The 19,069-nt window shown below is 42.0% G+C and overlaps 1 protein-coding gene across 1 annotated transcript in view; it reads right to left on the minus strand.

Moving 5' to 3' along the window:
* The window catches only part of STXBP6 (syntaxin binding protein 6), a 126,513-nt gene that overhangs the window by 94,264 nt on the left and 13,180 nt on the right, over nucleotides 1-19,069 (minus strand). Inside the window, exon 2 of the mRNA XM_044436591.1 lies at nucleotides 8,465-8,651. Within this exon, the coding sequence (XP_044292526.1) occupies nucleotides 8,465-8,618 (154 nt within the window). The 5' untranslated portion in view covers nucleotides 8,619-8,651. The remainder of the gene's footprint in view (nucleotides 1-8,464; nucleotides 8,652-19,069) is intronic.

A 19,069-nucleotide genomic window follows, 5' to 3' on the forward strand; every position in this document is an offset into this window, starting at 1 on the left:
TCCAACAGGACCTCCGTCTTGTCTGGATTGAGCTTCAGTTTATTGGCCCTCATCCAGCCCATCACCTTAGCCATGCACCGGTTCAGCACAGCCACTGCCTCACCTGGATTGGTGGAAAACGAGAGGTAGAGCTGCGTATCATCAGAGTACTGATGATTCCGCAGCCCACACCTCCTGATGACCTCTCCCAGCGGTTTCATGTAGATGTTGAATAGCAAGGGGGACAAAATGGACCCCTGCGGAACTCCATGGCATAACTGCCATGGTGCAGAGCCATAGTCCCCCAGCACCACCTTCTGAAATCGGCCGTTGAGATAGGAGCGGAACCACTGCCACGCGGTGCCTCCAACTCCCAATACCACTAGCCTATTCAGAAGGATACCATGGTCGATGGTATCGAAAGCCACTGAGAGGTCCAGGAGAACTAACAGGGATGCACTCCCCCTGTCTCTCTCCCTGCACAGGTCATCGTACAGGGAGACCAAGGCAGATTCAGTGCCGTACCCGGGTCTGAAGGCAGACTGAAATGGGTCCAGATAATCAGTTTCATCCAAGAATGCTTGGAGTCATCCCGCCACCACCCGCTCTAGCACCTTGCCCAGGAATGGGATGTTGGCCACCGGTCTATAATTGGAGGCCACTTCTGAATCTAGGGATGCCTTCTTTAGGACTGGCCAGACTACTGCCTCTTTTAAAGAGGAAGGTGCCCGACTGTCTCTTAAAGAGACACTGACCACCTCCAGGATCCAGGTCCCAATCCCGTCCTTGGCTTTCTTAAGTAGCCAAGATGGGCATGGGTCTAGTAAGCAGGTGGTAGGGCGTACTTGTCCAAGCACCTTGTCCACATCATCAGGCCGCAACAATTGAAATTCATCCATTAATTGTGGACTCAACAGCATCGTTGGCATCTCCTCAGTAGAATCTGGTTCAATAGTAGAGGCAAGCTCGTGACGAATCTGAGCGATTTTCTCCCTGAAATGCTTGGCAAAGTCATCACAGCGGGCCTTCGAGGGTGGTACAAGATCTTTCTTTGGGCCTGGATGTATCAGCCCTTGCACCACCCGAAAGAGCTCTGCCGGACGGCATTGTGAGGAGGCAATGGAAGCGGAGAAGAATTTCTTCTTCACCATCCTCACCGCCACAGCATAGGCCCGATAATGGTCTCTTAAGTGTGTTCGGTCAGATTCACACCGTGATCTCCTCCACCTATGCTCTAGACGTCTCCCAACCGGCTTCATTTTCCGTAATTCTGGTGTATACGAAGGAGATGAACGGGCTCTGCCAGGTGGGAGAGGACGCTTGGGAGCGATCATAGTCAATAGCCATGGTCATCTCCCCATTCCACAATTCAACCAGGGCATCGATAGGATCACCAGCCTTGTCAACTGGAAAATCCCCCAGAGCTTTCAGGAATCCATTAGGATCCATCCGGCTCCAGGGGCGGACCAATACAATCTGGTCCACACCCTTACAGAGGGAAAGGCCGCTCTCGAGCTCAAACCTTATGAGGAAGTGATCTGACCATGACAAGGGCGTCAAACTTAAATTCCTCACCCTCAAATCACCCTCTTCCTGCCCCATCAGGAAAACCAGGTCCAGAGTGTGTCCACGTTCATGGGTCGGGCCACTGACGTGTTGAGACAGCCCCATGGCTGCCATGGAGGCCATGAAGTCCTGAGCCGCCCCAGTTAGAACCGTCTCGGCATGGAGATTGAAGTCCCCCAGGACCAACATCCTGGGAGTCTTCAACACCAGATCCGAGATGATCACTGTCAGCTCCGGCAGGGAGTCTGTTGGGCAGAAGGGTGCACGGTACACCAACAGAATTCCCAATCTGTCTCAGTCGCCCAACACCAAGTGGAGGTACTCCAGCCCCGGCCTCGAGAGGACAGAAAGACCCACAAGGGAAATAGAAGCTCAATAAACCAGAGCGACCCTCCCTCCCCTCCCCTCCAGGCGTGGTCAGTGCTGGACCAGGTACCCGGGTGGGCACAGTTGTGAGAGGGTGACATCCCCCACCTCACCCGCCCAGGTCTCTGTGATACAAGCCAGGTCGGCCCTCTCGGATGAGTGTTGCCTTATTTTGGACCGACCTGGCATTAAGCAGCAGCACCGACAGGCCCGGGGGGCAGCTGACAAGTCTACCTGGAATATTTGTTTTGTATATGTATATATTGATTGCACTGTGAACTGCCCAGAGAACCTCTGGCTATAGGGTGGCATTAAAATGTGATGAATGAATGAATGAGACTCCTAACTGGCCTTTCTCTAATTTCTCTTTGGTAATGCTCTACAAGAATCCAGAATCTGAACTGGGAAAGGCATCCCTGAACTCCTTCAAAATTTCAGGAATGCCAACTATCCATCTTGAAGTGGATGTTGTAGCAGCTTTTTGCCCTTGTTAGCTCTCACACACTTCAAAGTGTGAAGAGCCCTAAATGAGCCATTCCTCCAACTTACCATGCAACCACAGCACACCACACCTTTTCCTGCAGGTACCTTGCCTTTGGGAAGAGCAGTGGCTACACTAATTCCTCAAACAGTGGGAGAAAAGTATAACATTTGCCTTAAAGACTACTCCACTCTTGTAGAAAATACATACATTGGTTTGCAAATAGGCTAGAGGGTTGTGGAGGATTCAAATATGATCCTCCAACACAGGGGGGCATTTGCTGTGGTGGCCATTTCTTAAATGCTGCTGAGGCTACAACAAACAAAAAGGCACTCATATACGTGGTCCTTTCATCTTTCCACAGGTGCATCTTCTTATCTTTAAGAGAGAAGCACAACTTATAAACATTGAGCATCACCAGATATTTGTTGGTCCTTGTTAATCTGACTTATGGTGATCCTACACATGAGATGACTATCACATAGAATAGTATGATAGATACAGTATATGCCTTTCAAAAGAACTATTACAGTGATCAGTGCAATGAATAGAAGAGAGCAACAAAGGGGTGAAAACAAGAGACCCCCTTCCAGAAGATCCAAGAAATAAAAGGGAAACTCAAACCTAGGATAGGAAAGCTAAACGACGAACAAGGGAACAGACTATCTGATTAGCATAAATTAAAGAGATGATGAAAGTACTATAAAGAAGAACTATGCTGAGGAAATGAAAGGATGGCAGACCTCTTTGAAGCAGAATCCTATGAAAAAAGCCTGCAATATTAGAAAATGAAGTGAAAGCTGCTCTGAAAGCATTTGCAAAGCATAAAGCACCTGCAGTAAATAAGATACAAAAATGGAGCTATTACGAAATACAGAAATGAATCAGTCCAAATTCTAACAAAAATATGTCAACAAATATGGAAAACAAAGCAACAGCCCAGAGACTGGAAACATTCAATGTATATTTCATATTCCAAGAAAATTGATGCGAAGAGTACAGCAAGCATAGAACCATTTAACTGATGTCCCACACAAGGAAAGTGATGCTCAAAATGTTGCAACAAAGAATGCTACCCTGTATGGAATGATAAATGCCAGGTGTCCAGGCTGGATTCCTAAAAGGAAGAAGCACTAGAAGCAACTATACACTGCCTATTTCAGAAAAAGGATTTATGATTTACAGACTACACCAAAGGCTTTGACTGCATGGATCCTGCTATGGGTGGTCCTGCAAGAAGCAGGGGGTACTTCAGCATTTGATTGCCCTGATGCATAACCAGTATCAAGGGCAAGAAGCTACAGTTAGGACAGAATATGGAGAAACAGGATGGTTTCCCATAGGCAAAGGTATCACACAAGGATGCACTTTATCTCCCTATCTGTTCAATTTGTACACAGACCTTATCATAAAGAAAGCTGGATTAGAGGAAGGAATGAGCTTGGCAGAAGAAATAGCACTAATTTAAGATATGCAGAGGATACCATCCTACAGGCAGAAATCAGCAATGACTGAAACAAATCCTGATAAAAGTGAAAGAAGAAAGTACAGAAGCAGGACTGCAGCAGAATATTAAGAACCATGTTCACAAAAGAACTATAGAATTTTACTGTTAATACTGAAGAAATCAAAATTGTGAAAAATCTCACATACCTTGACTCAGTCATCAATTCAACATGAGACTGCTGCCAAGAAGTCTTCAAAAAAGACTGAGACATGGAAGGGCAGCAATGAAGGAGCTAGAAAAGTCAATCAACTGTAAGGATGTTTTACTGGAAACCAAGGTTAAGGTCATCCAAACTATTGTATTCCTAGTTACAATCTATAGGTGTGAATGCTGGACAGTGAAAAAAGCTGTAAAGAAGACGACGGATGCATTGGAACTATGATGCTGGAGGACAGAAATTAAGAGAGCTCTCCAGTACTCTGTCACAAGGGAATTTTTCTATTTCTTAAATTTATAGGTATTTGATCCTCATTTTCTTATTTATATGAAACAAAGTATCATAAGAAAGAATGGACGAGCGAGTTAAGGATGTATGAGAATTCTGTTTCTGTTCACAAATCATGAGAACATGTCCTGTTGATCATCCCAAACATGCTTTTTCAAGAAATGTTAACAAATTCCTAAACATTTTTAAAAACGTGGATTTTTAAACAAATATAATTTGAAATACACATTTTTTTTAAAAAATGCAGTTTTACACCTCAGCCATTTGCAGAAAATTATACCCTTTCGAAAAATAGTCCTAGAAATGCATACTTTTCCAATTTGTAACACACATTTTTCCTTCAAGCAAGAAGAAAAACAGGTCAAAAACAAAGTAGGAGAAGGCAAAACATGACTTGAAACTGATTCTCAGAGAATTTAGGCTAACTCCAGACCTGCTGGTTCTCCCCTCCCTAAACAGATTCAATCACAAGTCCACATTCTGCCACACCAAGAACAGTCACTGCTGGTCACACATAAAAATCCTACAGCCAAGGACCTCTTTATGGAATATGCTTACTTTCCCCATGTTTGACATGGCTTTATTCAGCAAAAAGTGCACACACACACAGGAGCCCCCTTCTGCTCCTGCTCTCAGGAGTGGATTAGAAACTTCCTGTTTAAGCAGATGCACTCAGGCTGCGAAAGCATTAGAGCCAGAATTGTCAGGGGTAAAATCTTTCATACCCAATAGCTTTAGATATAGCCACTTAGACTTTGAAGGCAAAGTGAGTAATGAACAAGAGTTTTGTTTTTCTTTAAAGTTGAACTTTGTAGATCAGAAAACTGCAAAATACAAGGAAGGTTTCCAGCAGGCCTAAGCCTTTGAAAGGTGAAATAGAAAATTGATTAGATAAGAGCAATAGGGTTTATACCAGTGGACCAACAAGCAAGTTAATCCCTAGCCTGATGCAGCAGGCTGATGAGCCTATTCGCCAATAATTCCTGTTACTTGTGCATGCAGACTGCAAATACACGCAATGACATTCGTTACCATCTAAATGTCAGCTCAGCTTTGAACTCTCAATATTGCTGTCCTAGAAAACATCAGGAACATCCTCTCCAGTGTCCTTATTACAATCTTACTCGTCTTCTGCAATATGGTTTGCACAATAAGCAGGGAGGGAGGGAAGAAATTGGCTCCCCAGTTTAAAAAGAATTCTTAAGCTGACAGTCACCAGTTGAAACTTCAAGGGCTTCTTCATAGCTCAGTAATATGTAGCAGCATCTCAAACTTAAACTGGTTTTGGCACTTTGAAAACAGTATTGCTTCCCTATCTCCTTTTCAAAAAAAGCTATTCTGGCTGAGAGCCAATTTTAACATACACAAGAGTTGAATGACTAAGATAGGCTGCAACATAGTTCTGAGCTCAACTTTGCAAGTAACAAAGCAAGTAACTAACAGTAAGGTAAACTGAACATTTAGTTTTGAATTTAGTATTAGGCAGAAATTAAAGTTACCTTGTAGATTGTTTAACTACATGTAGCTGTTATCAGACATTAATAGTGCTTTAGTTTCCATACCTCCTTTTTAAAAACTGGGCCTTAGTAATCTAATCAGTGTCCAACCATTCGATGGGAGCTGGCAACTCAATCCAGGCTTTCATGAATGCATCTCATTATTTGGATGCTTTTCAGTCTAATGATATCCAGTTTTGTCTCTCTTCCTCAACATTTGCCAAGGAGGCTGTAGAAGTTTTGAACTGTTGCTGGGACACAGTGATGAATTGGACAGCGATGGATTGGGTACAAACTAACAACCTGAAGCTAAATTCACACAAAATGGAGGTCTTGAGGATCAGCAGACAAGCTAATCCAGGAGCAGGAGTGCAGCCAGTTTTGAACAGGGTTGGACTCTCTCTGGAGGATCAGGGTTACCACTTAGGGATACTTCTGGGCCAACACTGTTTGAGTGCTTTCTGCATCTGTGCAGACGCTGTGCCCCCTCCTGGAGAATATGGATTTAACCATGGTGCACCAAAGCTTAAAGCTCTTTTTTAGAGTATTGTATTGCGTGTTAAACTTAGGGTTGCCTTTGAAGTGTTCAGAAACTGCAGCAGGTGCAAAATCCTACAGCCAGGTTGTTTTCCGTGTGTGTGTACAGGCATGTTTAGAGAACTTAGAATATTGCTGCTACATAAATTACAGTGGCTTCCAATTTATTTCTAGTTCCAGCTTAAATTTCTTCAAAGAACTCAATGGCTTAGAGCCAGGATATCTGAAAGACTGCTTACTTCCATATGAACCTGTCCATAGTTAAGAGTTTTCTACATAGTTATGGTTTGATGTATCACCACCAGGAAAGGCTAGGTCAGTGAGAACATGGAACAAGGCCTTTTATGTGACAGCACCATGACTGTAGAAATCCTTCCCAAGAGAATGTAGATTGGCTCGTTTCGTTCAGCCTAAGGCAGGTACTTAAAACAATATTCACTTTTCAGGGCTCTTAACTTGGGGTTGATTCTACTGTTTGGGATAGTTTAAAGCTAGTTTGGTTTGTTGTTGAGTACGTTTATATAAAATATTTTATATATTGCCTTGGAGACCCCACTGGTGTAGAAAGGTGGTTTATTTTTTTTAACTAAATAATTAAATTTTCTATCACAAGGAGGAGGACAGAGCTAATCTTTGTGAGTGATTCTCCTCAGGGAGTACCCAGGTCTGGCTTAAGGATTCCCAAAGACAGTTAAATGAGAAGGTTATGTTGTGAGAGTTTAGCACAGGGGTACTCAACTTGTGCCCCCTCCTCCCATGTCAACTTTTGAAGCCAGTTGTCACTGGTTCATCTGTTGAATAAGAAATAAGATAGCAGCAGATAAAACCTCAGTTAACTAAAAACAGGCATAATACTCAGACTTAGTTCTGAACAGACATGCAGGAGCTTGCATGTTGTGAGGTTGGTTGAAAGTGCTGCTGCTGAGTTATATTTTCCTGCTTACTTCTAGAGCAGGGGTCTCAAACTCGCGGCCTGCGGGCCAACTGCCGGGATGGGGGGGCACGAGGGAGGGGCCCTGTGGCCTTCAAAGCACCGGCGGCGCCCGGGCCGGCCTCTGGATGAGCGGCCCACCACCACCGCGGTGGTGGAATACTTGATGCGGCCCAGCCTCACCAGACTCTACTTCCAGCGGCCCCCAGGTAAGTTGAGTGTGAGACCCCTGTTCTAGAGATATATGCAGGTGTTAGTCCTGTGTATTTGTGAGTAAATATGCTATGCATACTTCTTCCTCTGTAGGCATGCCTCCTACTACAAATTGATGATTTAAGGTGAGATCAGAGTTGTCAGCCCTGACTGTGTTTTGCCTCCCCTACTGCCATCCCTACCCAGCAAGAATGTCTTTTAAATGGAATTCTTCTTGTAGGCTAATAAAGAATCTCCACCCCAGGTTTAGGGCTTTAAAATACTAATACTAGCACCATAGATGGGCCATGGCAATGAAGAAGCAACCAATATAAACCAGTGCAGAGTGGGCGAAACATCATACAAACTCCTACAAGCTTTCTGGTTGCTGCATTCTGTACCAGTTTTCATTTGTGTACTGTTTTCAAGCCTTTTTTCAATTTTTTCACTAGAAAGAAAACAAAAGCAAAGTACAGGGATGGTCTCCCAGCTTATGAGCTTCCCAGAGGTAAAACTGACTCACCACTGCTGGAGGAAGAATGTTGAATTACATGAAATTTTCTTCTGATCTAGCAAGGCAATTTAATTCCTCTCTGATTATTTTTCAAAGAAAGGAAAGAACAACATATTGCCTTCAAATATTTGAAGGAAATTCTTAAACCCATGGGAAATAATTCTTTTAATGAAACGTCAGAAAAGCACAAGTCTTACTGATCTTGGATAACATTGTCAAATCCTCAAGAAATTTCTGTTCAATTCGTAGGAAGTGCGTCACTGACAGCACTGAATGCCACATCCATCCATATATTTACTTCACATATTCCTACCTATCATTGCTCATCTACTTGTTTGATTAAAATTCATGGCACTGCATTATTTTTAGCAATGGACAACATCCAATCAGTTCATCAAACTTCAAAGATAAACTGAAAGGACAGCTAGATGTCAAAATCATTTATCTTACCTGACAAGCAGATGTAGGTTAGATATTCACCCTGACCCCCAGTTGCCAGGAAAGGAATCTTTTTCTTCGTTCTCCTTTTTACTTGGACTGCTCCCAGCATTCGCTCATCATGCGGAGCAAAAATCTCTTTGCTGATAGCAGATTTGGCACTCATTGTAGATCAGACACACAGGAAACAAGTGGAATCCTAAAATAAATGCATATGGTAAACATTAATTTCCCCACGAAATGTAATTTAAATGGCATAGTGACTTCCCTTTCCTTTCCAACATGGCAAACACATGGATCTGCGTGCACACACACATACATGCAAGATAAAAACAGATGATGTATCTGGTAGGATGAGTCAACTCTAGGACAATGAAACCATTGCCACTGGCCTCTTAGAAACTATTGTCATCAAGCTCTTGCCCTCTCAGACTCCATCAATGGGTAGCAATGCTGTACCTGACATAGGGGGTGTAAATAGCAAAGCCATTCTCCTTGGCCCACTGGGATTTAGTACAACCACTCAGTCCCCTTCCAGAGCAGAAGACATCAGCAGTGGGCAGGGCAGAGTGGGGGAGCAAGGAGAGAGAGAATATACACACATGAACACAGTGCTTTCTACTTGCCTGTTTTGACCCATAAGGACATAAGAAGGAAATAACTGCATCAGACCAAAGGCCAGCATAGCCCACCTCCTGCTCCCCACAGGGGTCAACCAGATTCCTCTGGGAAGACCAAGAATGCTACAATTCTTTCCTCTTGTTGTTTTGAAGCAGCTGGTATTCAGAGGCATGCTGATTCTGAACCCAGAGGTAGCATAATCTAGCCATAACTAGCAGCCAACGACTGCGGTCTCCTCCCCACTTTGTATGCTTAAGTTCTGTGTGTTCGCTATTAGGTTCCTTCAAGAAAAAAGTGGAATATGAAGCAGAAAAACTAATTCATGACTAATTTAAATAGATGCCACATTCTGTTCACTCCAGTGGAACATTCATATACAGGGTGACCAACAGAGACATCACCAAACTAAAGTGTGGTGATTAGCAGCATCCTGCAGACTTGCACTCATTGCTCCTTTCAGTTTTAGAGATGAACCATGGCTAGCATTATGTGGGTATTGCTGCTGTTACTCATCTCCCAATCATACTCTGGAATCATGGCGGAGCATACAGAACTGCAGACCTTTTGAACAAAGCACATATAGAACAACTTAAAATTTATTCATTGAATTCAACAGAAGCCCACATCAAACCTGAAGTGCAAATTCTATGTGTTGCATTATCCAATCATAGTCATTGTCCTCATTTCATAAGTGTCTCTGACCTTGGCATTCATGCAGCTTATTAATTCACGTGTGACTGACAGCTAAATACTGGCATAACTCTTTAAGAGGCATCTACTATGACATGCTATCATGTAGCAAGAGTGATGCCTAGAAAGTAGACATACACGTGTGCACCCTTTGCTCATATGGAGATGGTGCCTTTGCTTACTCTCATGAGCAGCATGTGCCAATGGCATCACTAAATGACCAAGCCATCTGATACTTGTATGGAGCAGGTCACGTCTGTGTGTGTGCATCATGATCACACAGGGTAGCTTAGCTTAGACATCTGAATGCACATTACGAACTATGCATATCGCTTTAAATTAAAAAATAAAGTGTACATGAATGTGTATACACACTAACGTATCTATACTCTATTCCCTTGTGCAGAATGGAAATGCACAAAGAACTATTTATTTTTGCCTTTAATTTGATCACAGAAACTGTTTCCTGGGTTGGTTTGAATTTACTCTACGATTAATAAGAGTAAAACCTGTTTCCTGGCAATGCATTTTGAAAGTGATCAACTGGAAGTTTTTACAGAGATGAGAGAACCCCTGATCTGGAGTTTTAAAGCACCATAGTGTCAGTATATGCTTCCTGTAAGAATGTGAAGGAGAAGGAACTAGACTTTAGAGGAGCAGAACAGCTCAGTGGCAGGTTTACATATGTGAGGGTCCAAGTTTGTCTGTATGGGTCTCATATGTCTGGCAAGCTGGCTATTCATATTTGCCAGCTTCTGACAGATGCACAGAACCACTGCTCATCTTCTGTGCCAAGATGGGGGAAATGTTAATCTCATATCTCTGAATGATTTGCAATGGATTGGCAAGGATTTTCCTGATCCCAGTTGTTTAACAATAATAGCAGCAACAAAATTTCTTACATTTAGAGTAAATTATTAAATCATATTATTGCAATGAAGAATGTGTGGGGCTTGTTTTTGTGTGGAAGACCGGTGAGCTCTGTTCAGTTCTGTCCTCAATTCTGTGTGTTTTACACCAGGCTCCAGGTGGTGGACACTGGGGTTCTATTTTCTTTTTTCAAAGAAGATCCCGCAAGCCTGAAATCTGACTATTTGTGTTCTATGACCAATATCAGAGCCCACAGTAAAATGAGCAACTTCATAGCGAACCTAGCTTCTCATACAACCAAACAGCTTATGAAAAAGAAGAAAGATAATTTGTTGCTGTCTGCTTTTGTCATGTAAAGGAAACAGAACAGAATGAAACAAAACAAAACTTCTTGCCAAGAATGGCCTTGCTGTAGGTTCACCTGCACTGCAGCATGATGCAATCACATCAACGCTACTGGGCAAATGCCAACTGGAGTTTGCCCTTCACATTTCCAGCAACAAACCACATCTGCATGCTTTCCGTGAGAACAGTGTATTTGTTCTGTGACAAGACAGAAAGCTATATACCAGCAGTCTACTAAAAGATTAGTATTGTACTGCTTTCTGCAACAACCATCTTCAGTTTGTCATCTCTTGGTACCTTTCCAAGAAAAACCAGATGTGTGCATTTCAGACGTGCCTTTTCTCATTGGATGCCACTGTGGTACGTGGACATCCAGGCATGCCAAGCTGCAGCTCTTCTGCAAAGAGTCATTTCAAGACATGGTTAGCAGCATCTGCTGTCCAAGCTAAATGTTTTTACCAGAAAAAGTCACTTTTTTTCCCAAAACAACAGAAAGAAAAAACAAAACCTCTGATAACCCAAATCAATCTGGTTTAGCACAGTCATTCTGCATGTCTCAACTCATCTGAAATGCTGGAAAAGTTAAAGATTTGTACCCTACCTGCCAGTTCAGACCAGAGTTAGACAAAGAACAGTGCGAAGGATGGGGAAGAAGACAAACAAGACAGAGATTAAAGAAAGGACTGGATGACAGGTGATGGGTATAGCTGTGACAGTGGAGGGAGGTGGGGGTAGGAGAATGATGAAGTCGATGTAGTTGCAGAAAGAAAGGGGGTGACAGCTGAGAAATTGTGTGGAGGTGCAGAAAGACTCAATGATAGTGTAAAATAGAGGGCAGATCTATGCAGCAATATACAGAAGGAAATATGGAAGAGTACATATTATGGGACTCAGGGAAAAAAGAGGAAGAAGATCCTGGAAAAACCTTAGATGGTGAAGTGAAAGGTGTGTGTGTGTGTGTGAGAGGGAGAGGGAGAGGGAGAGGGAGAGAGGGAAACAGTGGTAGGGGAAGGGGTTAAAAGAAAGGAGAGCTTTAAAAGAAAACACTGAGTCAAAAATGGTAAGAAACATACTTTTCTGCAGATAACCTGGTAATTAGTGTATCTTTATTAACTAAAGTGCCTTTTGGAGCTGTATATTTCTGATGGGGCCTGGAGGAATGTTGCCCATGGGGTCGTGATGGGTCGGACACGACTTCGTGACTAACGACAACAACAACAACAATTTCTGATGGGAGCCCTTGAAATAAATATTTCCTAGCCCAGTGATGGAGAACTTAGTTTTTGCCTTTGAGAACCTAAGTTTTGCTTAGTCTCCCCATAGCTGTCTTTTCAACCAGAATTCTTGCTTCAAGCTCCTAATACTTGTTTACCTTCAGGTGTAGTTCCTTTGTTCTTTTATCAACACCCCTTTCCAAACAATTTAATGGATTACCTTTAAAGTCTTGGCAGTTAGACAAATTCGCACCTAATTATATAGCCTAGTTTGTTTCACTTAGGAAAACATTTCATTGCATCCAAATAATTCTTTACATAGAGCAGGAGGAGGAACAAAAGACTTTATATCCAAAGGAGAATTTGAACCTAAATTGTCCACTCCAGATATTAGAGTTGGACAATTAATAGGTAAATACCCCATGCAAAGTTAGCGTAAATCTTAAGACCATTTTGTGGAATCTACATGACTTGGGAAAAGCTGGTTCACCACAGTCTGTTGGTAATTTGGACCTGCATGAGTCCATTTCTTCAACATCCCAGAACTGCTCCTAGGTATTCCTTCTGCTGCTCTCACATGGATGACACTGAGGCGAGCTGGACTTCCCTCTTTAATAAAAAGCAGTATGTGGCACAGTGGAAACCACTGTGGCTTAACAGCTGGCTTAACAACCAGCTGAGCCCCTACCCATATCTGGGCAACCATATTTTGTACCAGCTGAAGTTTCCAAGCACCCTTTCAGGACAGTCATACCTACACAGAGCACACTGCAGTAGTCAAGCCTGATTGTCAGAACATGAATAACCAAGGCAAGATCAGTCTTGCAGGACAGAATTCCAGCCAGCACAGCTCTATCGATTGTCCTACACACAGTACCTCTTGTCTTTTCTGGAGGAAATCTCAGCTTGTTTGTCCTCATTCATCTACCTTGCCTTCCAAATACTGATGCTCAGCAGCTACCCTAGGATCATCCAATGGAAACAAGAAGCAGATGGCATTTTAAGCCATATCTCTCAACGATCTCCCTTGTTTTAATTTAGATCAGGGATGGGAAGCTTCTGGCCCACAAGGTCAGTCCTTTCAAAGAGCATCAGTTTCCTTGCTAGCTTATCTCCCATCAGAGACTGGAGACCTCTACCCTGGCAAATGCCCCTTTTCTCTGAGCAGTACATGTTTGGGGGATTCAAGACTAACAGAGATTGACAAGATGAAATTTTGGTCACCCTCATCTATGACTACCAATTCACTGAGATCTAAGTTTAGCTCAAATGGAAGCAACTTTGCCTGCAACTTGCAATCCTGGAAACTCCATTCCATTTAATCCCAATGGGATCCCTCAGCATTCCTGTTCATTTTTTCCAGGTTCTGCCATTTGCACAAATTGTACTTGCGCAAATTTGGGGAAGGAACCTTAAAATTTGCCCAAATGGCGTCCTAAGTTTTTACTGATAATCTTGTACAAGTGTGCATGATCACAAGTCTGTTGAATCACTAGAGGCATGCCCCGCTCTTGAAAATAACTTTGGCAGCTTCGTCCTCTCTATATGCTGCTTGCTTTAGCTGAGGAGAGCTATTTATTTATTTATTTAAAACATTTCTATGCTGCCCCATCACAATAAGCCTCAGGGTGGCTCACAACATCAAAAAATTAACCATACAGTAAAACCCCAATATTGTCACAGAACCTGTCAAGTTCCTCTTCCTCTTCCACAGTCCCATATCAAGATTCCCCCATGGGCAAATTGTCATTAAAAATGGGGTCCACAGTTTGGCTCTACTTGCTGCAGACCCCCACCTGTACCCCATGGCAGAGCAGGTGGAACATGACACAATCTATAAGGCTGAAATGGGGGTGGTGGTGGTGTTTTACCCATATACCCACAATGGCGCTACAGGGCCCAAAAGCACTGTATGAGGTGCTGTACAAAACCACTGTATGACTCTACGACCCTGTAAAACAGAACTTATGTGCTATCCTAATGAACTCGGGGTTTTATTTAAATTTTCATTATTCTGCTATGATGGCAACAATAGAAATCTGGAATGAATACTGCTGTTTGGTATTTTCTATTTGCACATCCATCAAAGAAAACCTGACACTTTAATTTAGAAATGACTGTCCACATGGAACCTGAAAAAGAAACTGAACTCTCTGTATTTTCTCAGTCATGCCCTACAGAGTCTCACTTTGAAACCATGACTTTATGGCCATGATTTCAATACCTCTGAAAAGCTGCCATGAAGTTCTCTGTGTTTTGCATCACTGATTGACTCCCTATAAAACATTTCTTTTGACCAATATTTCCTTTCATTAACAGACTGGCCTGAATATACCATAACAGTACTGTAATGATGCTGGCATAATTTAAAAAGTCTGAGAAAATCAGTGCTTCAAATGCTTTTAAGTTTTAATTGGGCAACCTAACAAGAATATTTACATTGATTAAATTTTATGCTGGGAAAGAAGGATTAGTTCTCCCCCCCTCCCCAGCAAAAAATGCAAAAAGAATGGTTGAAGTTGTAGGAAGCATATAATAAAGTAACTTTGAAAAACTGAAAGCTACTTTCAGTTTTTTGGAAAAACAGGAAGGTGTGACAGAGTTGTTATTGTGCCACTCTTGCAGCATTATTCACGAAACAGGATTAACGCCATTTTGGAAACTCTGCAGTAATACATGGTTTAAACCCCTCCAGATGCAACAGGAAATACACCAAAGTGTGTTGCCCATTATGTAAGCTTAACCACAGAAAGTTTGGGAAAGGTTACAACAGCAACCTCGTCACGTCAGTGTTTAGCACGTAAACTGTTTAGATATGTGCTTTAAATGCTGAATAAAATATATACCATATATTAAATTCACAATGCTTCCACCTCCTTATTTCTTTTGTAAACACAGACAGCAAGCCATTCACAGGTACATCATACAATCCATTTTTAGCCATACAATGGGCATGTTTTAAGTGTGAACGAGGCAAATACACATTTCCAAACGTTGTGTCATGTGCGTCAGAGCACTGTGACCGGCAGCACTCCATTGTGGGTTGGTTTCTGCCTGGTGTGTAAAATGAAGACTAGAACACAGAAGCACAAGTCCTATAGTGAATATGACTGAGCTCAAGTGGAGGCACATTGTCATAGTAGCAGCGGTGAAAAACTGGTACTTCTCCACCAACACTGCATCCTTGAGTCGTCGTAAAGCAGAGCTTTTCAGGGTGGTGGGTAAGTTGTTAAAACAGATCTTGGTGGCATGTGGAACTCTTAGAGGTCTTAGAAGTGTGTAAGGCACTTTGAGGATAAACTCACTTGTACCTACACTGAACTTCACTGAGACACCCAGCTGCTTTGAAAGAGATGGGTATGTATCCACTCCTTAGGAAAACTTCTTTGGGCCTGGGAAATTTTAATAACTACCATCTAGTCACTAATAGGTTTTTCTTGGGAAGCATCTTGGAAAGGGTTTCTGCCATTCCACTCTAGATGCTTTTGAACAAAGCAGATTCTTTATACCCATTTCATTCTGGCTTCAGGCCTGTGCAGTGAAATGACTCTGGCCATCTTAACAGGATTTGGTTGGGAGAGAGATGGGGGAATGTGATCCTGTTGGTACTCATTGACTTCTTAGTGACTTTTGATATCACTGCTGGTGGTATTTTATTGAAACAGATTTGTGGCTAGAAAACTAAAAATGGTACATCAAATAAGAAAAGGCTGTTGGAAATATAGTAAGCCTACTGAAATGATGTCTGGGAATATGCATTAAGGAACATTCAAATTTTGAAAAATTAGTGTAAGCAGAAAAGAGAACAATCATTTACCACATCCAGTGAACACCATCTTACACACTTGAGATTACTCCTATGGGAGTTAAAGATTCTCAGTTATATAGTAAGTTATGGAGATGTACTTTCTGTGGTATTGCTGTGAAAACTTTTACCAAAGCTTCAGAGCTCTGGAATTGCCCATCGTTTCCTCTCAGCTCCCTGAGAATGAAGCTGAGACAAAACCAATATCTGATTTCTAGAAGTGTAAAGAAGCCAAATATGGAGTAGTATGGAGTGGGAAGTGATACGGTGTCATTTCTATCCACTGCAGGCTGAAGTGTCCCATTATTCCAAAGTAAAGGTGATGAACAATCCTTTTGTTCAGGTTCATGAATAGTTTCTTAAAAAGTCAAATGGAAACCTGCAGTGGACACATCTTCTCGGTGACACTGGAACTGATAGTCTCTACTGCTTTTGTCCCTTTGCTTTAACAATGGGAGTGAGATGTATATTCCAAAAGAGGGAAGAGGTATCTTTCTCTTACAGCCCATATAGTAGATCCTCCCAGGGAACATCAAAGTGGGGGGGGGGGAGCACAGCTACTATCTCTATGCTGTAAACAAGAGAGACAGTTTATCCCAGTGACCTACATCTTTCTGATTCAGCCAGCGTGCCATGTGTCTTGTTTACAGTACTCTTAGTCATACTGGCACCTCATTTGCGGCACAAACCCATTTTTCTTACATCATACAGTGATGAGGTAAGCAATGTGACTCCATGTAGGTAAAATGCATTCATCTGTTTCGCAAGACATATGCAGGTGACCCGCTCAGCATATCAGCAGCAGGAAACAGTGGATAAGTAGACAGAGACTAATGGGAAGTGATGAAGGAATGAATGTGCATTCACATGTGCTTGTTGCTCAATACATGCTACTACTACCAGGCTGAACCTATTAGCCAGATTTTATTTCTGAGCACTGAAGGACTACCAAAGGTTCATCTGATTGAAAACATGCAATATTTTCTAAAACAGATGATTGCTTCAATAAAAATCTTATCTCAAGTTCAGAAAAGCAACAGTTTGCAATGGAAAAGAGCACATAGGGTGAATCATGACAATGTACAAAAGCAATGACTAATGCGAAGCTAAAAAATGTGTTTTTAGAAAATCAGTTGCCAGTAGAGATTGATCTGGAAAACAAATATAAACATAGGATCCACCAGTGTATTCTCCTGGGAGACTGCTGCCTAAAGTATCTAGAAGAAAAGCTGCAGTAAAATATGGAATTAGTTTAGTAACTGCAGTAATCAGTGGGAGTAAATGTAATGCATTTAATTTCCAACTTATGAATGTATGCACACGACACAAGTACTGATACAAAGAGAATTAAATATCTGAATTTCTAAAAAAAAATTAGAAAGAGAAAAGGTTGAAGGATGATCAACATTTTTCACAAAACATCATATGCATAAGAGCCATGTCATATTGGGAAAGCATCCAATTGGTTTCTAGTTCTGCCAGTTTTTAAGTGAAACTCGGTATGAATTAGCTGCTCTGAAAACTAAATGATGAAATTACAGAATCCCTGAGGCCAAAGCAGAAAAGGAATAAAAGCTAGCTTTGGAGAAGCATCCATTGCTTTGCAGTTAAATTACTTAAAAAGTGAAGACACTCAGTCTCATATCTACAAACACGTTTTTAAAAAAACACATATTTTTTTCAAATCAATTATATTATTTCCCATGAGCATGTTAAGTGAAGTTCACCCGGCACAAAATGTCCAGGCTGTATGGGCCATTACCAAACATACGTACCAAGGTTCTTATCAGCCTACAGATTTCCAGTACCTGTTTCCTGGCATATTAACAGGAATTAAACACCAGCACAGCAGAAGTGCTCTAAAAGGTGGCTCATAACAGCTAGAAAAGAGAACAGAAGAGTCCCTGAGAAAGAATGACTCAAGGAAGAGGTTACCAGATTCCAGAAGAAAACAAGGTATTTCAAGGACTGGCCTTCTCACAGATACATGACACAGATACATATTGGTTTCTTCACAAGATGATCTCTAGTTTTCAACCTATACAGCCTATATAGTGTGCCCTTGATAACTAATAAATGGTAGTACCCAACACATGTGACCACATGTCATCTCAGGGGAAATGGCTTGAGAGGAAAGGCTTCAGTTGATCCTCTCTAGGAACACCATTTCACTAACATTCAAAACAGCTCCAGGGGAATTATCATTAGCAGCACAAAACTTGTAAATCCTAATCACTGTTTGCCTCTAGAATGTCCTTTGTGGTCTTTTTTTCCCCCTACTACCACAGGAAAAATGTTGATTTTTTTGCTGTCACAGAAGGCAAATTCCCTGAGGCTACACAAACTGTATCTCCTAGTAGCGCACAGCAGGAAATGACCACAGCTATCTTATGGCACATCTTTCAATTAGCTGTCACAAACACTCATAACAACATACTGGGTTACATCTGGATGTAAAAGCCTTTGGAAGTGAAAAAGTACATTTCCCATGTGTAGCATTTCTTTCCTTGTCCCCATTCCTGGGCATATGACAATTCACACAAGCATGTGTACATAACTTATAAAAAAGATAAAAGTGCATTTGTTCAGTTATGTGGTGTCAAATTGTCTCAAACTTAAGGCACCCTATGAATGAAAGTCCCTCAAAATGGCCTATCCATGAGATCCTTGCTTAACTGTCTACACTGAATGACTATGACCTCCTTTATGGAGTCAATCCATCCCTTATTTGGTCCTCCTTTTCTTCTTCTGCCTTCGACTTTTCCTAGCATGACTGTCTTCTCCAGTGAGTTATTCTGGTGGCCAATCGCTCAGGCTGCTTCAAAGACAACAGAAGCACTTACAGTATAGGTATACTGTGGCATCCTCAGTATGGGAATTTCTGTGAAACCCAAGCATACAGCAAGATGTTTGATGCTCATACATCCATGTACATGATGGCTGCACTGTCACAAGGTCAAACAATGCTAACAGATATTTTGTCCATATACTGCCTCCTGCCACTATTGCTAAACTTCTTCTGTGGAACACAGCAACAGTGTAGTTTTCCCTTAAGCCAGAACGTAACATCAT

Source organism: Varanus komodoensis, unplaced genomic scaffold, assembly GCF_004798865.1.
Source record: "Varanus komodoensis strain SLA01 unplaced genomic scaffold, ASM479886v1 scaffold3, whole genome shotgun sequence".
Taxonomy (NCBI): domain Eukaryota; kingdom Metazoa; phylum Chordata; class Lepidosauria; order Squamata; family Varanidae; genus Varanus; species Varanus komodoensis.